At 41.2% G+C, this 21,471-nt stretch overlaps 1 protein-coding gene across 1 annotated transcript in view; it reads left to right on the forward strand.

The window, feature by feature from the left end:
* STAG3 (stromal antigen 3) overlaps positions 1–21,471 on the forward strand; it is a 4,836,058-nt gene that overhangs the window by 3,228,458 nt on the left and 1,586,129 nt on the right. The window contains exon 27 of the mRNA XM_044077272.1: positions 3,756–3,857. Within this exon, the coding sequence (XP_043933207.1) occupies positions 3,756–3,857 (102 nt within the window). The remainder of the gene's footprint in view (positions 1–3,755; positions 3,858–21,471) is intronic.

Below are 21,471 nucleotides of genomic sequence, written 5' to 3' on the forward strand. Positions count from 1 at the left end.
TAAAACACATTTAATTTATTTTCTTGAAGTTTTACAAGTTAACTCTATATGTTCCAACTTCTACCATAAGTATAGCTTCTATACATTTCTGTTCTTTTCCAGTAGGGTACACTGTGGTTGCATCCTTGAAGCTCAGTACATAACATACAGTTCAACACACAGCTATGTACCAGTAGTTTAATATCCGGGTCTGCTTTCATTCACTGAAAACACATTACACTGAATTTCAAATCACTCGCACCAAATCGCTGAAAGCTCAAATCACTGAAAACTCATTTCACAGAATCAAATTTCACTGAATGTAAGTACTGTTGGGGAGATAAAATGTATATGCCCTTTTCCCCCACTGTAGTGCGATCCTAGAGTTAGTATATCTAGTTAGGGGGTGTGGGGGGGGGCACACCCCCCCCCTGCATTGCTGGGTGTGGGGGGGGGGGGCGTAGGCTCCCACCTACTTTTGGTTTTATATTGTTAGCTTTCAGTGAAATGTGATTCATAAATATAAAAGCTAAGTATGTGGGGGGCTGTGCTGACCACAACCCCCCTCCAACTATATATACTAACTCCAGGATCACACTACACTGGGGGAAAGAGCATATACGTTTTATTTGCCCACTCGTACTTACATTCAGTGAAATGAGTTTTCAGTGATTTGAGCTTTCAGCGATTTGTTGTGGGTGAATTGAAATTCAATGAAATGTGTTTTCAGTGAATGAAAGTAGATCCTAATATCCACATAACATATAGTTCTCTTACATTTGTAAGACAAGCCTGTGGATCATATTAATTTTCACAAATGACATATGATTATTTACAAAATTCCAGATACCTGGGATGGCAGTGTCAAATTTCTGTATAAATCATATTAATATTTTCAAGTGACATATAATTATTTACAAAATTCTAGCTAGCTGGGCTGGCAGCATTTCGGTTTGTCAGTGGTCAAAGAAGCAACACCAGTAATATCTTTAGCCATGATGATGATAAATCATGTCTGATACTCTGGGTTAAATGGGCAGTTCCTACACTTTACCAGGTAAGATTAAACACAAGGCTTCAGTTAGATGAACAGGGGAAATAATTAACAAGTGATGATGCAAGCACTGGGGCATTTGAACAATAATGTATTTTGTTTTTATTATTGAAGTGTGGAAGCATGGAGGTGTTTAGGTGAAATGGCAGTGGAGTTTTTAACTAGATTGTTTAATGAAATCTTGAAAAGTGAGAGGATGCCTGAGGAATGGAGAAAGTGTTTTGGTACCGATTTTTAAGAATAATGGTGATGTGCAGAGCTGTAGTAATTACAGAGGGATGAACTGATCAGTCACAGCATGAAGTTATGGGAAAGAGTAGTGGAAGCTAGGTTAAGAAGGGAGGTGATGATTAGTGATCAGCAGTATGGTTTCATGCAAGGAAAGAGCATTACAGATGCAATGTTTGCTCTGAGAGTTTTGATGGAGAAGTACAGAGAAGGTAGGAAGGAGTTGCATTGTGTCTTTGTGGATTTAGAGAAAGCATATGACAGGGTGCCTAGAGAGGAGTTGTGGTATTGTATGAGGAATTCGGGAGTGTCAGAGACGTATGTAAGAGTGGTACAGGATATGTACGAGGGTAGTGTGACAGCGGTGAGAGTGACGGATGCATTTAATGTGGGGGTGGGATTACATCAAGGATCAGCTCTGAGCCCTTTCTTATTTGCAGTGGTGATAGACAGGTTGACAGATGAGATCAGACAGGAGTCCCCATGGACTATGATGTTTGCAGATGACATTGTGATCTGTAGTGAGAGTAAGGAACAGGTGGAGGAGACCCTGGAGAGGTGGAGATATGCTCTAGAGAGAAGAGGAATGAAGGTCAGCAGGACTAAGACAGAATAGATGTGTGTGAATGAGAGAGAGGATAGAGGAATGGTGAGGATGCAGGGAGTAGAGGTGGCGAAGGTGAATGAGTTTAAGTACTTAGGATAAACAATTCAGAGTAATGGTGAGTGTGGAAGAGAGGTGAAGAAGAGAGTACAGGCAGGATGGAGTGGGTGGAGAAGAGTGTCAGGAGTGATTTGTGACAGACGAGTACCAGTAAGAGTGAAAGGGAAGGTCTACAAGAGGGTAGTGAGACCAGCTATGTTATATGGGTTGGAGACAGTGGCGCTGACAAAAAGGCAGGAGTCAGAGCTTGACATGGCAGAGTTGAAGATGTTAAGATTTGCACTGGATGTGATGAAGATGGACAGGATTAGGGAATAAGTATATTAGAGGGTCAGCCCAGGTTGGAAGGTTTGGAGACAAAGCCAGAGAGGCAAGATTACGTTGGTTTGGACATGTGCTGAGGAGGGATGCAGAGTATATTGGGAAAAAGATGCTAAGGATGAAGCTGCCAGGTAACAGGAAAAGAGGAAGGCCTAAGATAAGGTTTATGGATGTGGTGAGAGAGGACATGCAGATGGTTGGTGTGACAGAGCAAGATGCAGAGGACGGGAGCAGCCGAAAGAAGAAGATTGAAGTATCATTGATAAATATAATTTATTTATAACCATGCTAAGTACTACATAACTGTTTGCTTTGTATAGAAGTCTAGGTTTTTGAGTCCAGCAAAGGACAGCTGTGCTGATTTACGTAGTATCGTATGCTCTGCAAGTTCACTGTTAGAAATAAACCATTTGAAACTCATTTAAATTGTCTGGTTGCGACATTCTTATCTGAGCATCTTTAAGCAAGCATACATGTTAAGCTGCCATATTAATGTATGTTCATTGTAATCTGTGAAAGTTTTGTTTAATGATTCCATATGAGAAAACTAGTGAGACTCCATTTCATTGCATCAAGCACAAATGATTTTCTTGTGATCTCTGAAAATCCCCTGCAAGCTATCAGTTGCCTAGGATTGGCTCATGATGTCCAAGGCTGGTGCATCTCACAGGTTGTACCTCATGGATGGAAGGCAGGGGACAGGGAGAATAGTTGGCTGGCCAGTATCTTCCTGTCTGAGGCTCTCAGAAAAAGGGATGAGGAGAGCAGAGGTGGCAGGCAGAGAATAGCAGAGCTGGAAGCCATCCTCACCATCTCCTACTCCGTTTTGCATAATTGTGTCCTTTCCCCAGCTTTATCCCCACTGTGCTGGCATCACGTTGTAGGCTGGGCAGATAGTGATGGTGATGAGTGGTTGCTTAAAGTAAGCCTACCAAGACCTAAGGTGGCCATCAGAAAAAGGGATGAGGAGAGCAGAGGTGGCAGGCAGAGAATAGCAGAGCTGGAAGCCATCCTCACCATCTCGTACTCCGTTTTGCATACTTGTGTCCTTTCCCCAGCTTTATCCCCACTGTGCTGGCATCACGTTGTAGGCTGGGCAGATAGTGATGGTGATGAGTGGTTGCATAAGGTAGGCCTACCAAGGCTTAAGGTGACCACTCCTTGACTTTCTTGCACACCAAGCCAAGTGGTCATTCCAAGCCATGGCCTGCATTAACACCTAATTAATGATCCACTCACATCAGCGGTTCTGTCCTCAGGATAGGTATGTCCATACTTTGAGCCACAATTCCAACTTAGGTCACCTGGGACATAGTCAGGGCTTCATCCCACTAGAGTGGCCAAGCAACATTCTTAACTAGTTTTGAAGGACCTTGGTTTAATTCCTGGGAAGACTTAAATGCTGTACATTGAACTGTAGCACATGGGAGTTTAGGGAAAAATAGTTGCATTTTGGGAAAGCATTAAGTAGTTAACTTTTTTTTTTTTTTTTTTTTTTTTTTTTTATAGTATTACAATGACTATGGGGACATCATTAAAGAAACACTAAGCAAGGCCAGGCAGATTGACAAGGTGCAGTGCGCAAAGACACTCGTTCTCAGTCTACAACAGGTAAGGATTAACTGTGTTCCACAAACCACACATTCAGCATTGTAAGTAATCCATGGCTTACTAAAAGATTGGTTTCTGTAATTTTTGGATGTGCCTTGGAAAAAGGGATCAGATTCACCTTTCTAATGCCGATACAGATTTCTTTTCAAAACTACTATACTTTGTTCAGAAAGACTTGAACATATATACATGTACATTTGTTTCACCATTTTTTAAATATATTTTAAACCATTAATCAACATTTGGCTATGTTATTGCAATGCCATTTATTCTTATATTTCAATGGCTATTTTTTTTTTTTTTTTTTTTTTTTTTTTTTTTTTTTTTTTTTTTTTTGCTGGTGCATGATAGGCAGCAGTTCAGGAGCACTTTTTTTTTATGTTGACCTATGGCTGTACAAGCAGCCCAGTTGCTATCAAATGATGCTGTCCTTGTTGAGTAGTAAAGGTCTTCTTAGCACTGTCTTTACTTATATTTTTGCCAGTGTGTTTAATTTAGGGTTTATTCCTCTACTGTTAGTGTAGTAATTTCAGACTACAGCATATTTGTGAGTACCACATTCAGTAGGTTTACATAACTAGGGAGCAAATGGACTAACCAGTTCAGGGTGTTTGTGTTTACAAAGTCCAGGAATCTCGGGGACTGCAAGTATGTGGTCACGGATTCACATTTTATAGAAGAATAGTTAAAGTCCCCCATGAATATGATATTGGGTTGAACAGTAAATGTCTCCAGTACATCTAAGAATGAGTTCTGGGTTTCATGAGTCATAGAAGGTGATCTGTAACTTGCCTGTTTAACCAGTCTTCAGGTATGTTTGTTTTTGATGTAGATCAAGACACCTCCACCTTTAGTCTCTACCACTACATTAGCTGGTGTAAAAGTGTGGAAGGTATATCCCTGCACTGCTGAGGTGCTGCCTGCAGCTTTAAACCATATCTCAGTAACTGCACAGATGTTTGCATTCTCCAAGATAAGGAGAGCCTGCAGAGTGTGCAGTTCCTTGTTTAGGCTCCTGGCTTTGGGCAGTAACGCATTTAGATTCCCTTGGGTTCATTTTGCTAAGTTGGAAGGTTTGTCAATTTGGCATTGCCTGAAAAGGCACTATGGAGTAAGACAATATTTTGGCTACTCGAAATCCTAGTGGGGACAGGGGCAGACCATCCCTGGCAAAACAATGTGGTCTGTTGACCATTTCCTCCCATGCTTACAAATATAAAATAAGATGAAAAAATAGCAGTTTGCTGATGACTGCAACTGCAGTTCCACACTGAGAGAGATGCTAATAGTTAAAATTCAGGATAAAAACTTTAATATATAGTATACTAAAATCCAGTTCAAAACCGATAAACAACAAGAATGAAGTTTACTTCAGAAGGGCCAGGATGGGTGCTTTCGTCTATGTCTTCATCAGATCCTGCTATGTCTTCATCAGATCCTGTTGAACAAGGATACACACCCTTTTTTTAACCAATGTCTAACCCAATGAAATAATCTCCTGAGTTTCCTGCTCTTTAACACTGGTTTTAAAAGAACCACTCTGAGTTTGGGGTGGCTGTAGTTAAGCTACATTTACTTCCAGTCTCATGAATTTCGTTTTTTTTATCTCTAGAAAAGGTACACTTAAATATCAGAGGAGGTGATTTAATTAATAAGACTGAAGTACTGGATACTCGATGGATGGCATATCTACAGGCAGATAGAAGCCCCTGACTCCGTGGTGTGGTACCTTTATTCTTGTTGTTTATCAGGTTTGAACTGGATTTTAGTATACTTTATTAACCTTTTTGTTGTGAATTTTAACTGTTAGTAGTGTCCCTTTTCATGTGGAACTGCAGTTTGGTTTACAATGCTTACAAATATTGTATCCCCCTTTGTGTAACACAAGAAGCTATGCTAGTTCTAAAAGTCACTCATCTTATGTTCATGTAGTGACATCATCCTTGGTGAAGGTAGGATGCTGCTCAATGTCAGGCTTATGCTAGCCTTTGCTACAGAGTGTGAGAGTTCCATACTGTTTCTCTTCATACAGTCAAAGGATTTAGATAATTTACACCCATATGAACTATGTTTCATACTGGTACTTGTGGTTCAGTCACCAGTGTGTGTGAGTAACTTGTCAGATCCTGACCCCCTGGTAGGCAACTGACTTTGATTTTCTCCTTGTTCAGTCTGATGAGTGGGACATCCATATGTCTCACAATGGAGTGCTGCAAAATGGTAGAAATCTAAATCTCAAAATGCACTTCTTCAAAGCATTCCTTAAAATGGGAACGTCGACATTTGTGCTGTATCAGAGACCTGGTTCAAAGCAGCAGGAAGCACCCTTGCACTACCAGGCTATAACTCATTCCACATCTTTCAACCCCAGAACTTGGACCGAAGCTTCAAAGGTGGAGGTGTTTCCATATTCATAAAGGATGTGCACACCTCCCGACTGGTAGCCCAACATAACGCATCAGAGATACTTCAGGTGGGGCTAACAGTGGGTAAGACAGCAATTCAGGTCGTAGCCTGCTATACGTCCCCAACCGTGTCCCAAGACTCGCACTCCACGTTTCTAATCACCCTGGAGATTATTAGGGTCCAACCTAACACTCTCATACTGGGCGACTTCAACTACCCTTCCATTAATTGGGTAAAGTACTCCTATACCCATAGACTTGCCCAACATTTCCTGTCCTGGACCAGCTCGTTCTTATCCCCACTAGAGGGAGCAACGTCTTTGACCTGTTAATGACTAACATGGGTGACCCATGCTCTACACCAGTAGTCAACTCCTCCCTGGTTAGATCCGACCACAAACTATTATCAGCTCAACAAAAAGTTGAGATCCCTTATCAGATCCTATAAAGCTAGCTATGAAAACAGAATTGCAGCAGATAGTAAAGACAACCACAAGGCCTTCTATAGTTATGTAAAGAATCTCCATGGCAATACCCAGATTTGCTCTGAGCTACTGCACAATGGTACCTTCTATACCAGGGCAACAGATATTGCCAATATACTGGCCAACAGATTTAGTGCCATCTTTACCCCTCCCCCCCAAAGGACCAATCACAATACCCGTAGATTGCCAGCACCCAGTATTACTGCTGCACAGGTTAAAACAGCACTGTCCAAGGCCAAGAATACACATTCTATACGACCTGACAGTATCCCTGGCTGTGATCTACATGCGCTACAGAGTGAACTGGCAACCACACCTGTGTGCCCTGTTCAATCACAGCCTCACCTCAGGCTTTGTCCATACCAAACGGTGCACTGCTTCAGTCATCCCTCTCCACAAAGGAGGGGTGACTACAGACCCTGGAAACTATCGCCCCATTAGCCTGATGAGTCTGATATGGAAAGCATCATCGTGGACCTAATAAACAAGGATATAGGAAATCTCCAAACACTGGATCCCACACAGTTTGGTTTTGTGAAGGTTAGATCAAGCCTGCTCAACCTGGTCAATGACTTTGAGTTAGTCACCAGAGCTGTGGGTGAGGGCAAGGTGGGGTTCATACAGCCTACCTTGATCTGGCCAAGGCCTTTGATACCATTCCCCACTCAGGAATCATAGAAAAACTCACTAAGCTAGGCATCAATCCCTGTATCACTAGGTATGTTGTAAACTGGCTCACAGAACCCAGAGTGTGAAAGTAGCCGACTCCAAGTTAGATTGCCGACCAGTCACGAGTGGAGTCCCACAGGGTTTGGTCCTGGGTCCTCTCCTGTTTGGTATCTACTTCTCTGAAGTCCAGGCCAACATGAAGGTACTCTGGCTGACAAAGTTTGCAGATGATTGCAAGTTGGGAGCTGGTATTAACTCCCCAAGTGATGTTGACGTCCTGCAGAAAGGCCCCACGGAGACCAATAACTGGTGTCAGAACCATGGCCTTAAGCTCAATGCCAAAAAATGCATCTTCATCCCCTTTGGGAAAAACTCGTTTCCCATGAATTAACACATCAGTGGTAGTCCACTGAACACCGAAGGTATTATAAGAGATCTGGGAACAACACAGGTTGACTGGAACCTCTCTTTTGACCACCACATTGGCACTGTGGTTAGAAAGTCCTTTTATGTGGGCACATCTCATTACTAAGGGTTTTGCATCCAGGAAGAAAGAGGTCATTGTCTCCCTCTACTCTTCCCTCATTAGACCAATCATAGAGTGCAATACCCCATTTGGCATGCACCCAACTAGACATTTGCAAGAACTGGAGAGATCACAAAAGTACCTCACAAAGATGATCTTAGGCCTTAAACAGTTGTCCTGTATGGACAGGCTCAAAAAACTCCAACTTTCTCCGTCTCATATCGCCTACTTGGAGGCGATCTCTGCTTGACTTACAAAGCCATGTTTGACCCTGCTCTGTTAGAAATGCTACATCTAAAGAAATCCCAATCCCTCCGCACCACAAGCTCCAGAGACCACAACCTCATTACCACAATCAACAGAACATATTGGAGGAACAGGTTCATAACTCAGAGACTGCCCATGCAATGGAATAGACTTCCCATACATATCGGACAGAGCACCTCACTGGTGGTCTTCAAGAGAAATCTCGATGCGTGGATGGGAAATAGAAAATTCACCCCAGGTATCACTCCAGTGCCTCTACTCAACAAAGGCTCTGGGAACTAATGTCGGTTGGCACGATGCCAGAGTAATCTTATGGGCTGGGCTTGTAAAGGCTCCGGGGCCATTACCCTAGTACACACCTATAAACCTATTAATCCCATGGCAACGAGTGTTAAGTGTAGGTGTGGAGTGCAGATAGTCTGGGGTTTTAGTAAATGGTTTGCAGATTTTTATTGTTACAAGATTGGAGATTGTAGCAGTTAAGTGCAGCATACACAACTGTTTTCTCAACATTCTTGTTGTAATAGCTCCAAGTGTAGGAGTACCATATATATGGTACATTTGACTAGCGCATTTACACAAGCGGCTATATACCTATTAAGCTGGAAATTGCATTGTTTGCCACCGTTGTGCATTGCTTGCTATCATGCAAACATGGTGCCTGCCACTGCGCACCCTCGCCTACCGTGTTTGCGTGATAAGTAATGCGCAGCAATTTGAAATGTTGCAAAACCAAAATGTGTGCGTACTCAGTAAGAGCAAGATGTACAATAGGTGGGAAACTGCATATAAAATGCAATTGCTGGAAAATGCTTGTTAGAGATTGAGCTTGAACTATGGCAGGAATGTCTGAAGTTGCTGGGGAGTGTGCTCGCTTTCAGGCGCCACATTAGTGTGTCCAGGAATCCAAAATTTTTGTTGGACTCTTAGTTAAGGAGCATTGGTTCAAGTTGCTGCAGCTGGACTATTCAGGTTCAGAATATAAATCTGAAGTCTGGAATAGTGTTTCCAGGGCCTTAATCAATGTAAAAGGTTTCCCCCACACAGGTGAGCAAAGCAGACATCATTTTGATGACCTCTGGAGGAGGAAGCGGGATACCATTGACCTTTAGATCGGGAAATGCCAGGCAGTGGACATACCACAGATGGGTAAGTATCAATTTCAGTGAGTAATTATAAGGGTTAATAGCTGAATATAGTCATGACTGGTATTCATAATGGTACTTTTTTGTTCTGTTTTTCCACAGCTGCTAAGGAGTGAGACTCGAATATTTTATCCCATTCTGCGCTTCTAGTAAGGATGCGAGAAGCGTGTGGTATATATGTATCAGAGCAGTGCTGTCTAAACAGTTGTTCTTCTTTCGGCTTTTTTCCTGGTTAGGGGTCGCCACAGCGGAACTCCAGTCCGCTAATGATTGGCAGTATATTTTTACAGTGCCAGTTCGACGCCTAACCTTCAACGAGGGCACGCCCATTCACGCATGTCTTTCGGACACCACATGACTGTGGGGAGGACATGCAGACTCCACACAGAAGGTGCTCCAACTGAGAATCGAACTGGGGAACCTCTTGCTGTGAGGTGACAATGCTACCACTGCACCAGTACTGTCTAAATAGTATTTTAATAATAATTTTAGTAATCTTGTAGTATTAAAAGTTAAAGAACGCTTAGTTGGTATTTAATAAAGTTGCACCAAATTGAGCATGCATATCCCAGCTGTAAAAGAAACTATGCATGTCTTCGTCTGTAGCACAAAGCAGTGATGCCAAATTCTCAAATAACAGTGAGCATGCATCTTTAAAATGTAAAAGGAAAGTATGCATGCAATAAATCTGTAGGACAGAAGAACAGTAGTTTTGGCATAGTCATCGGTTGGGGTTTCAAAAACCACATTTCCCAAATGTACAGTGGTGTTAGGTTTTCATCATTATTGGGAAATAACTCCATGCCTCTATATTAGTGGCACAAATGACCTTCTGTAAACTGTAGTCAGTATAATTGGAACATTCATATGTGCAATATATGCACACACATCAAGGATAGGTGGCTACAGTCTGTACTATAGTGTGCCTCTGTTATAAACTGGGTAGTCTTAAAAGTAAGGAAGAAGCATGTTAAGACTTTGGAGTGTTAAAAGTAAAGGTGACATAATACAGTCAAATAATTTTATCAGTGCTTTGTATGTCACATAGGAAATTATTAATTTTCTCCCTCTTTTTTTCTCGCCATCTCACGTCCTTGTTATTCACCCACCTCATGTGTCCTCCACCCTCCCTGTCTCTTGTCTTGTCCGTCTACAATTGCTTCCTCACCTACCCAGCTTACTTCCTACAGCCCTTCCCTAGCATTCCTGCCTCTCTCAAAAAAAAAAAATCATCCTATACATAGCTCTCCATTTTGCACTTCGCACATTCTTAATGACACACATGATTCTTTCGAATTCTCTATACAACAGATTGTGTTGCAGTCACCCCTCTGTCTGGAGGTGACGGTCAGAATTCAGTAAAATTTGTACATACATGTTCATGTTTTATTCTAGAAGAAATGGGAAACTGTAGTTCTTTTCTACATCCTTCCTGCACATTCCTGCCTTGCTTTCACTTTGTCCTTCCCCCTGCTTGCTCTTCATTTTACCACTTTCCTGTCTTCCCAATTCTTTAAAGAATTATTGTTTAATGGTGTGCACTGAGCACCAACAGTAAACGGCAGCAATAGAAGTAGATAGCTTTAAAGTATCATACACACTTGTAGAATTATTTCTTCCACCTGTATATGAACCCAGTGCCATCTGCCTCCAGCAACAATGCATTAACACTTGCCACAGAGTCAGTTAGCTATTACATGCATTTAATATATTCAGTAGTAAGTGGCACGGTTTAAGAAACTGTACTTCCCTGTGCTTGCTCCCCATATTACTAATGTCGTATCTTCTTTATTAAATTTGTATGAAGCAGCATTGCATGATCCTTGTGATGTTTTATAAAGCATTATTGTGCGATACTCATTTAGTTTTGTAGAGCAGTAGTGCTCGATGCTGTGCAACTCGCAACATTGATGAGCAACACTACTAGCAAAATGTATTACTTATAGCTAAACCATTTGCTCCAAAAAGGAACTTCTCATTGCATTAAGCACATTAATTCCTGCAGCCAGAGATTCATTTAACTAGCAGATGCATATGACAGCAGTTAAGCCTGCCATTTGCTGTACAGTTTCTAAAATACACCTGCAGATCACCTGAGTGTGTAGCACCATCTGTTAATGCAGTGATGCATGTGTTTTTTTCCAGATGGTACTTGGTTTGAATCCAGATGTATGTAAGTTTCAAATAATTTTACTTGTAGATGCAAATTCTGAAGTGTGATAGTTGGTATGGAGTGTCTAAATATGGCTAGATGGTGCTGGTTTCCAGTCCAACTGTATAATACTTAGAATGGGTTTTGCCATAGCTGCACAAATTGTGCTGAATTTGCACAGTCACCTCCAGAGAGAAGGCTGACCACAACACAATCTGTTGTATACAGATTTGAACAGAATCATGAGCATCATGAAGATATGTGTGAAATGGAGAGCTATGTATGGGATGATGATTTTTTTTGTGGGACAGGTGCCCATTTTTGTTGAGAGAGGAATGTTGGGGAAGGGCTATATGAATATGTGGGTGTGGTAAATTGGGCAGGTGAGGAAGCAATTACAGACAGACAAGTCAAGAGACAGGGATTGTGAAGGACACATGATGTGGTTGAACACCATGGTTGGGGTGATGGTGGGGACATCACAAACCCATGGATGTTAAGTTGAGTGACAGTGAGAGTCAAGTCCTCTGCCATTGGACTGTCATCGCTGTCACCTCACTGATAGCTGCAGTGTCTTATGTCTGTGTCTCCTTGTGTTATTTAATACAACGATGGTGAGCAGTGTCTCCATCCAGCATAGGCCTGCAGCAGTGTGGTACACAATCCTGTACACCATCCCTGACAGCTTGTCACGGTTAATTAACTCTCCACCTCCTATGCTGCTTCCAGAGGGAACCACAGTCCTGTCCTCAGGAGCATAACTACCTGAGGGGCTGGGTAGTGCAGGGATGGTAGAGAGGGTGCTACCAGGTTTTGCACCAGATGGGCTGGGCAGCAGTGCTGTAACAGGTGGAGTGGGGGCAGATAGATCCCGTGGGACAGGCCTACCCTGCTGTGCCATGGGAGTACGAAAAATAAAATGAGAGAGAGGGAAAAGAGTTCATGTGAGAGAAAAAAAAGGACAACATTAGTAACTTCATATGTGACATACAAAACATTGATAGAAGTATTTTATTATGTTTTATAACCTTTGCTTTTGATGTGACATACAAAGGATTGATACAAGTGTTTGACTCTGTTTTATAACCTTTGCTTTTAACTTTATCATCTCCTAAGAAATACCTTTGTTTACTGTTAAGACTACCCAACTCTTAATAGATGCACAATATACTACAGATTGTAGTAAGCAATCCTTGATGTGTGCATACATTGCACATATGCATGGTCCAAATATACAGATTACAGTTTACTACAGTCTAGTGGTGAAACTGATTTACACCTCTGACATTATATTGCAATATTGATGAAACCTTAAACAGTACTGTATATTTGGGAGTGTGTATTTTGAAGGCACAGTTTATAACTACTTTGTAATAATAAATTGTTGTTTTAACCTCCAGAGTAATGCATGCATACTTCCCAATTACAGCTAAGAAATGAATGTTAAATTTGATACACCTGTATAATTACGCAATAAATGCTTTATAACTTTTAATGCTAAAATAACACCACTTTTGGGATGCATATGTACCAGGTTCATCTTGCATCAGTGCCAATCTAGTGGCATGGATTCGTACATTCTATTCCCAGTCTGTAACAACTGTGAAAAAAAACAGAACACACCAAAATACCATTAAGCATCCCAATCCTGACTATATCCAGCTTCTCTGACAAGTAGTCTCTGTAAGTGATATTTGCACATCTGTGGGGTGCCCCCAGTCCTACATTCCTTTACCCAATGCTCCAGCGTATCCCTCTTCCTCATCCTGAGGTCTCTGTAGTGATTCTTACATTGTTCACCAGTTATGGGGGATACTGGAAGCACTGGTCAGAGCCCGGCCAGACTATTCCATGCCTCTGCCTTTTAATCTAAGCCACTGTAGTCCCCCTGCAAGAACCTGGTCCCATGTTCATTCACTAGGAGTCCAACAAAGAAAGTATAAAGCATGAGGTATTAGTTAAAATGTGGAAAATCAATCTGTGACATACACAGTAGAAGCTGTTAGTACACATGAGATATGACTACATAGGTCTGGATCCCAACTGTCACTGCAATGCAGCATCACAAAACAGGATGGGGGCATATCCATCTTTGCCCCACAAATACCTTTACAGCAAATACATGATCTGATTCCTCACACAACCAAGTGCAACTGAATGTACACTGATATCAAGGCAATTGTAATTGTATTCTGTGTAATATATGTGGATGTAGTGCACTTACTGATCACACAACCTGTTGAGTTTATTCCTTGCAAATATACAGCTATGTCCTACCTTTCTGTGTTTCTTGGTTATTCATAACTTATCCAACCAGTACTCAGAGACATGCAGTATATAAGCAAGTCTATATCATTTACCTTAAAATATGTGAGGATATTCACTGGGAACAATATGATATGCACTTGTGATCAAATTAATGGAAGGTTGGATGCCACAAACAAGCATAGAGTGCTGTTTTGGGGGTGGGGGGCAAAGGTGGGTTCCTGTCATGGAACATGCAAGGGTGCAATGTTCTTTCAAGGGGGTTGGAGTCAGGCTGAGCCGCTGTTATGGCACAAGCAAGGCTATGTTACTCTTATTGTCCTTATTTTGCATCCTGCCTTTTTGATCGTGTGAGGGTATTGAAGCCAGAAACTCTTATTTGTCTCATTACTTTCGAACTTCTTTGTGTTATGACTTCCCATTTCAAATGTATGGTGCTTAACATAGGGCATGCAGTGATCATCATTACTTTGGGGGAGGTATCATTGTGTGTGAATCTTTGAGGACTGGGGTCTACTACTTGGTAATGGACACACAGAAGTCAAATATCTCTCTGCTGTCACATGTGACATTAATTTATGTACATACCCCCCACCTTGTAGTTGCTTACTGTTTCAAGTGATGAAATACAAGGACATGTCATATTATTATTATACAATACAGTACACGTTTAGGACTTGCCTTGTAAATGCAGCAGTTGCCACGGTGTTAGTTCAGGGCTGACTAATGCAAGCAGTACACAGCCAATACATGGGAAGGAAAAGGCAGTGGCTCTGAGTTGAGGCTGGCAGAGGTCGCAGAGTTCATGTGTTGTGTTGCTGTCCACCCTGTAGCACTCTATAATGTCCATGTCATGTATGTTGCGATAAGTTAAATGTGGCCTTAAAACTCTTCTCCGTCTCAGTGTAGGCCAATTAGCAGCAACAGCATTACCTGAAGCATGTAGCACATACAAATGGAGTTAAGCAACAGCAGCTCCTATCATTCTCTGTGTAGAGTGCGTCTGTACTGTATTACTTTTGAATTCCACAGGAAAAACAACATGGAGTCTAAATGGTTGCTTTATAACTTGTTGAATAGCTCCACCAGATTAGTTGATTAGCATGCAGTTCAGTTGTTTATACTGTAATTAGTGTCTCTGAAACACAGCCTAGTCAGATGTAGTCCATTAATCTACTCCATTATAAAAAGGCAAATGTGTATCTAGCCTAACTGATGGTGAGGATCCTTGCTACATGTTCAGCAAAGCAAACTGTTTTCCAAGCTATCTTTACAGAGTAGTATTGAACTCCAGCAGGTATGCTGTCGTTTTCTACCTACATTATGCAAATGCTGGAATAAAATTAATGGATAATGTGAAGCAAAGCCTTTTACAGTGTTATCTGTATGCATTGGTAGAAGTGCACTGATGACATGATATGTCTATCAAGCCATTTCAGAGGTACAAATGATTGACAATACATGAAAAGAAGCTGTGTGATACATATGTACAAATGTTTCAGGGACAGGCCCTTTAAATGAATGTTTAGCATTTCAAATGTGTGTTATTAGCAAAATGGTTTATGTGCCTGTTCTTTAGTGGGTGGTGGGAGCAAAGAGAGGTTACTGTCGTTACAAACTGTAATGGACTGTTCTTTTGGGGGGGGGGGGGTGCAGTTAAGTTACTGCTATGGCACATACAAGGATATTTTGCCGTTGCTACTCGCCTTGTTTTGCATGTTGCCTGTTAATATTTCACATATGTTATGTGTGTTATGTTTTTCCAGTAGGTACTACCGACTGCCTACCTTAACTGTTTTATCTGGTAACAGTTACTTTGTAGTTATGTGTATTATCATTTTGTTTTTTAGGACTGAAAATGTCATTGAGGAGTAGAGCCCCCCCCCCCCTTTCAGTGAGGCAGAAAACACATTCATAATGGATGCTGTCCATCAGTGTGGTGCTTTTCTTCATGAAAGGGGTCATTCCACTATGCAAGAGAGCCTGAGAATATGGCAGCAGATTGTTGGTAACATAAATGCAATGGGCGGCCATGGCTGTTCTCATGAGCAGGTGCGCCACAGGGCCACTGATATGCTCACCTCTGCAAGGAGGCATGCAGCTGCTTTTGCCTGAGACCAGAGGGTAGCCAGCAGTGGGCCTGCTGCAGAACTACCTCTTTCCCCCAGTGAGGAAATTCCTGGCGAATCTTCTGCAACAGGACAACTCACAGCCGAGTGGCTCACAATATGCAATTGATGTGGTTGTACCTCCTTCTCAGTCCCAGGAAGAGCTTCCACATAGGTTTTGCCATCTGACCTTGGGCAGAGCCAATTTCCATACTCAGGGTGGACAACAAACTGGAATCTCTACCGTGAACTGTTCTCACCTGTCCATCATACCAAGACGTAGAGCTGGCACCAAGCATGACTGTGTTCATGCAGACTCTTACACACCACTTTCATATGGAGGATCCCTAGAGATACACACACAAGCCTGCCTGCTTCCCATTCTCCTTTGCACACACTCAATGAACCTTTGCAAGTGATACCTGCCATATCCCTGTTTTCTCTCTCTTGGATTCAGGGATACAAAAGCTTTGTGTCTAATGCACAGGGTGCATAGCTACATTAGTGCCTAGTATATCTGCATTTGTGTTGAACTGATAATTGTTCTTTCAGTTGTATTTGTCTTGCCAAATGATATAGTGGATAGCATCATCACAATAGTACTTTCTAGTGTATTCTCTTGTAAGGGTTGTGAAATCAGGAACTGCAATGTGTGTCATTAATGTGTGTCTAATGTTTTCTAGTACTTGGGTATGGTGCACTTCATAAGACATGCCATCACATTCACATCTCAGGATTGTTTGAGAGCTGTGTAGTCAAACACATAAAAGCAATAATACAGTATAATGTCTTTTGCAGGAATCTCACTAGACACATGCAGCAGCTGGACAGACCACAAGGCTTTCTCATCTTGATAACACAGAGCCTACTAACCATGACATGATGTGTGTGGATAGGTTAAAAGACATGTCACTGTCATCTGTCTGGTATAGTATTACATTGTAATTGTTGCTCTAAGCCTATTAATTTTGGTTTAAGCACTTGGGCTTCAGGCCAGTTGTGTTACATTAAGAAAGTTTGTTGTCTGCACTGTGGTGGGAGGAGAGGGTAGCCTCTGCCTTTCTGTGGCCATTTTAAGTTTTTCTGTTATGATTTAAGCACATGGCCTCCAAAACAGTTATTTTACATTTAGAAGGTTTGTGGTGTAGACTCTTGTGGCAGGGGAATATAGCCTACACCCTTCTAAGCTGGAAATTGCTGGTTGTAGGCTTATTGTGTCTATTATTCTGAAAGTGTCTTAGGTCTGGTTTAAGCAGTTGGGTTCCAGACCACTATTTCACACTAGAAAGGTTTACTGTCCACACTGTTGGAGTATTCTACTGAATTGTTGCTTTATTTAAACTCTCTTTTCCTTTGTTGTGATTGCAATTTTCTGCACTTTGGATTTCTAGTAGTTCTGCATTGCATAGCATAGGCTTGATTCAGACTTGCTTAATCAAGACTGTTTGGTATCATTGGAGTATCAGAACCAGCCTTCTTACATTAAGCAGTCCCCCCTGCACCCTTGTGGCAGAACTGTACAGCTAAGAATCCATCTGAGTTTGGGATTGCCTGAATAAGGCTCATGCTGGCCGTTCCACTTGTTTAAAATTGTTTAACTTAGTTTGTATTCCAGCATTGTGTTTTGGGGTGTTTGCACTGAGTTTACTATAGCTGCCCAGAGCTTGTACTGGTCCCCTGCGAGCAACTCAGTTGTGCATTGTGAAACATTGACACATTTTTGTAACCCTATTCCTCCATAGAATAGACACATTGTTAGTTTTACACCAAAACCTGGTCCATCTAGCCCTCTCCCCACTAGTTACTACAGTATAAACTTTCCATAATGGGTGGACAGTTTCCCACCAGTTCGCCAGTCAGCCTTTTTTACATGGGCATCCTGAAGCAGCAGAGCAATTGTCTCATGTATACTGACAACCAGTTACTGCTAAAACAAACTAACAACAACATGTGAGAGCTATATCTCTAATATGAATTTGGAATCAATTGTTTCGCACAACAAACCAGATACTGAACATGTTGTCAGCACACACACTATTCACCTCTTGCACATAAGCTCACAACACGTAAACCCACATACACGGAGGTACTTAATGGAAAACTATGTAAAGATCAGAGACCTCCCAAGTGCAGACCCAACAGAATCCACTACACATAATAATACATCCACCAGTGTCTCAGCCAATAAGCCCCTCAGACAAAACACCTCAAAGCTAAATGTGTTGCTCCTAAGCTACTCCATAGTAAGATATACAGATGTCCCCCTTGCCAGGCTGGACAAGGAGAAGGTCACAGTCAGCTGTGTGTCAGGTGCCAGCTCTCACACACCAACACCCCTCCATTTGACTACAGCGAGAATAGAACCATTACCTATCTAAGTACACACACTACAGAACACAGGAAGCAAGCACCATGTGTCAAGTTGACTTGGAGTGCGTCAAACAACACTTTCTAGATGATGACATCAGCAGTGTCTTTTGAGGGCAAGATAGTAGTGTCCCTCAGACTGCTGTAAAAGGCTTACTGTAAAGTGCAGCAAGAGCTCAGGCGCCCATACCAACCCCCCTCACTGCCATTTGACTGTAATGAGAATAGAGGAATTAACGCAATCACCATGACAGAAGTCTGATTTTGACTGGACTGGAGGTGAACTTATAGTAGATGACATCAGCAGGCCATGTTGGAGACAAGGTTGGAAGGCCTGCATGAAATGGATGGTGTAGGCTTGTACAAGTCTCAAAAACCTGGCAACCATGCCATTTGAGAAGTAACTGTATGTTGCACACTTCTGCTCATCTGTGTAGACTATATTGTCTTAGTTTGCAATGTTTTCACATATAGTTTTATGTTATACAAATTGAATTGGACAATAAATACCAATAATAAAATATATATACATTTCCATAGTGCAAAGAGCATTAGATCTGTATGATGGTTAACAAAGTGTTACACACATGCAAGATAGGCCTGTTTGTGCATAGGGAAGCAGTACGCAAACAGGAGTCGCATTGTTATTGTTTCACAGTGCTGCTATACATCTGTACTTCAGGCCGGCTTTTCGCAATGGCTAAGACCATTAATTGAATGTATCTGTTTTCTGTTTTTGGGTATTTGCTTTCTAGGCAGTCTTTTTTTTCCATGTTTTGACAATGTTGCGTTTTGCACAAACAAGATAAGCTTAGCCATACTTTTTTGGGATGTGACGCATCGCGCAAAAGTGTAATTAAAAGAAGTGCTAGAGGAAAAGAGAATAAAACTAAGGGACACATGCAACATCTGTAAAAGCACAGTAAAAATTGATAGCACACATCACAAATTTCAGCTTGTCAGGATTTGAACCCTCACACCAATACAGCTTCAGTAAACAGGAAGGATGCCATTCTCTTCTTTGCCACACAAACAGCTTTGCATTAATGAAATTAAGTCATTCTTCACACAACCAACTGCATCAGCGTATACAGTGCTATGAAACCATCAGCTGTGATTTGTACATTTAATTCTCTTTACTGTATCCGGACATAGAGCAATTAGTGATCACACAACCTGTCCTAATTATGTTTAGAATTATACAGCTCTGTCTTACCTTTCTGCGTTTCTTGGTCGTCTGTCAGTTATCTCACACATGCATTGTGTAAACCATTCCATATCATTGGCCTTAACATTTCAGGGGATATTAACTGGGATTATACAATGACTGGCCTTAAACATTCAGAAACAAGCACGCTGATTGGCCAGCCCATCCAACGTGCTCGCTGTAAATCTGAGAATATAGTAACAGAAAAAGGTCCAGTCGCCTGGATTTTTTCCATTAGTATATCCCCTGATTTTTTTTTTCTTGTCCTGAGGTAGCAATGGAGAAAGGAAGATCTCTGTTGCTTTAATCTCGCTATGTTAAATGAGTTTAACATAGTGAGATAGCTTTAAAAAAAGCAACGGAGATCTTCCTTTCTCCGTTGCTTTTTATAAAGATATCTCGCTATGTTAAACTCTTAACATAGCAAGATACTTAAAAAGCAATGGAGATCTTCCTTTCTCCTTTGCAACCTCTGCACAGCACTGATGTACTGTGTAAGCGTGGGAACACGACCCTTACGCATGTGCACCACATCAGAAATGCCCCAGGATACCTGCGGAAGGGTAGCACTGAGGGCAGAGGCTTATGGAGATTTCAGAATCTGGGTCACCCCATGACAACCCAGAGCCATACTGCGATTTATTAACTGGAATTGCCACTTCTAATGATGATCCTGGTGCTAATAATAACCTGAATGTATTGAAAGTTCTGTTTTTAATCTTTCAGAGTGCTGTCGTCAGAGCACCTGTCTTTACTAAATAAAGGTCTCACATACATACCAGCACAACGAGCACATTTAGCAGATGTTTTGATAGACCTGCACTTGTATGTTTGGAAGTTAAACTTAAAATGCCTTTTCTCTGAACATGTAAACAATGACAATACTGACTTTATAAATGGTTCTAATGAAGTTTTGCAGAATGTAATGGACACTCAGGTGACAGGTGAAACCACTGTTAATAACCTGCCCCTGAAAAGAAATGGTGTGTTTTACCCTCTGTTGAATAGTTCCCTTAGCATATTCTTACAGGTCTGCGAATCTGATATTAGACAGATGACTAGTAATACTTCTGTGAAATGGTTTAATATGACACCAGGAGAATTTTTAGCACTAAATTACCTTACTATTGATAGATCTTTAAGAATCATGAAAGCAGACAAAGGGACAGGGCTTGTTATTAATGGAACAAACTGAATATGTTAAAGCTATTGAGTCTGAATTGCAGAATAACATCTGTTACAAAAGTGTTACAGTAGATTTTGTTAAACAACAATTTGAAAAGATAGACACTTTACTACATGCTTTAGAAAGGGATGAGTATATCACATTTGAAGAGCTGTATTTCATGCATGTGTCTAACCCTAATTTAGGGAAATGCTTCGGAATTCCTAAAATCCGTAAAAATCCAGACAACCCTCCATTCAGACTTATTATTTCTAATACGCACGTACTAAGACAGAATTTCGGAATGCTTAAGACTTTATACTTAATCCGATTGTACAAGAAACTCAGTTTTACATTAGGGACTCATGGGGCTCCCTGAATGGAATTGTTTTTAGCACAGTTAGAGGTTTCTGAATGTATTTTTGTAACTCTGGATATTGTTTTTTTGTATACTAACACCACCCATAAAGAGGGTATAGAATATGTTAAACTGTACTTGTCTAAATATGCCAAATTTCCTTCTTATAAAAATATGAGCCTGACTGCTTTGATTGACTCAATTTAACAGAATAACTTTTTCCATTTTAATGGACAGATTTTCCAGCAGATTAAAGGAGTTGCTATGGGGTCTAAAATGGCCCCTGCTTATACTAACTTGGTGCTTGCTACTTGGGAACAAGAAACTTTGCTGCACCTCTCTGGATTTAATTTTACAAAACTGTATCATAGATATATTGATATATTTTCTGCTTGGACTGGCACAGTTATGCAGTTGGACATGTTCATACAAGCTATGGAAAACAGTATTACTTTCCTGTCTTTCGTTAAATCAGGTTGTGGAAGCAAAGTGTCT

Source organism: Protopterus annectens, chromosome 7.part0, assembly GCF_019279795.1.
Source record: "Protopterus annectens isolate FY-2018-M chromosome 7.part0, PAN1.0, whole genome shotgun sequence".
Taxonomy (NCBI): domain Eukaryota; kingdom Metazoa; phylum Chordata; order Ceratodontiformes; family Protopteridae; genus Protopterus; species Protopterus annectens.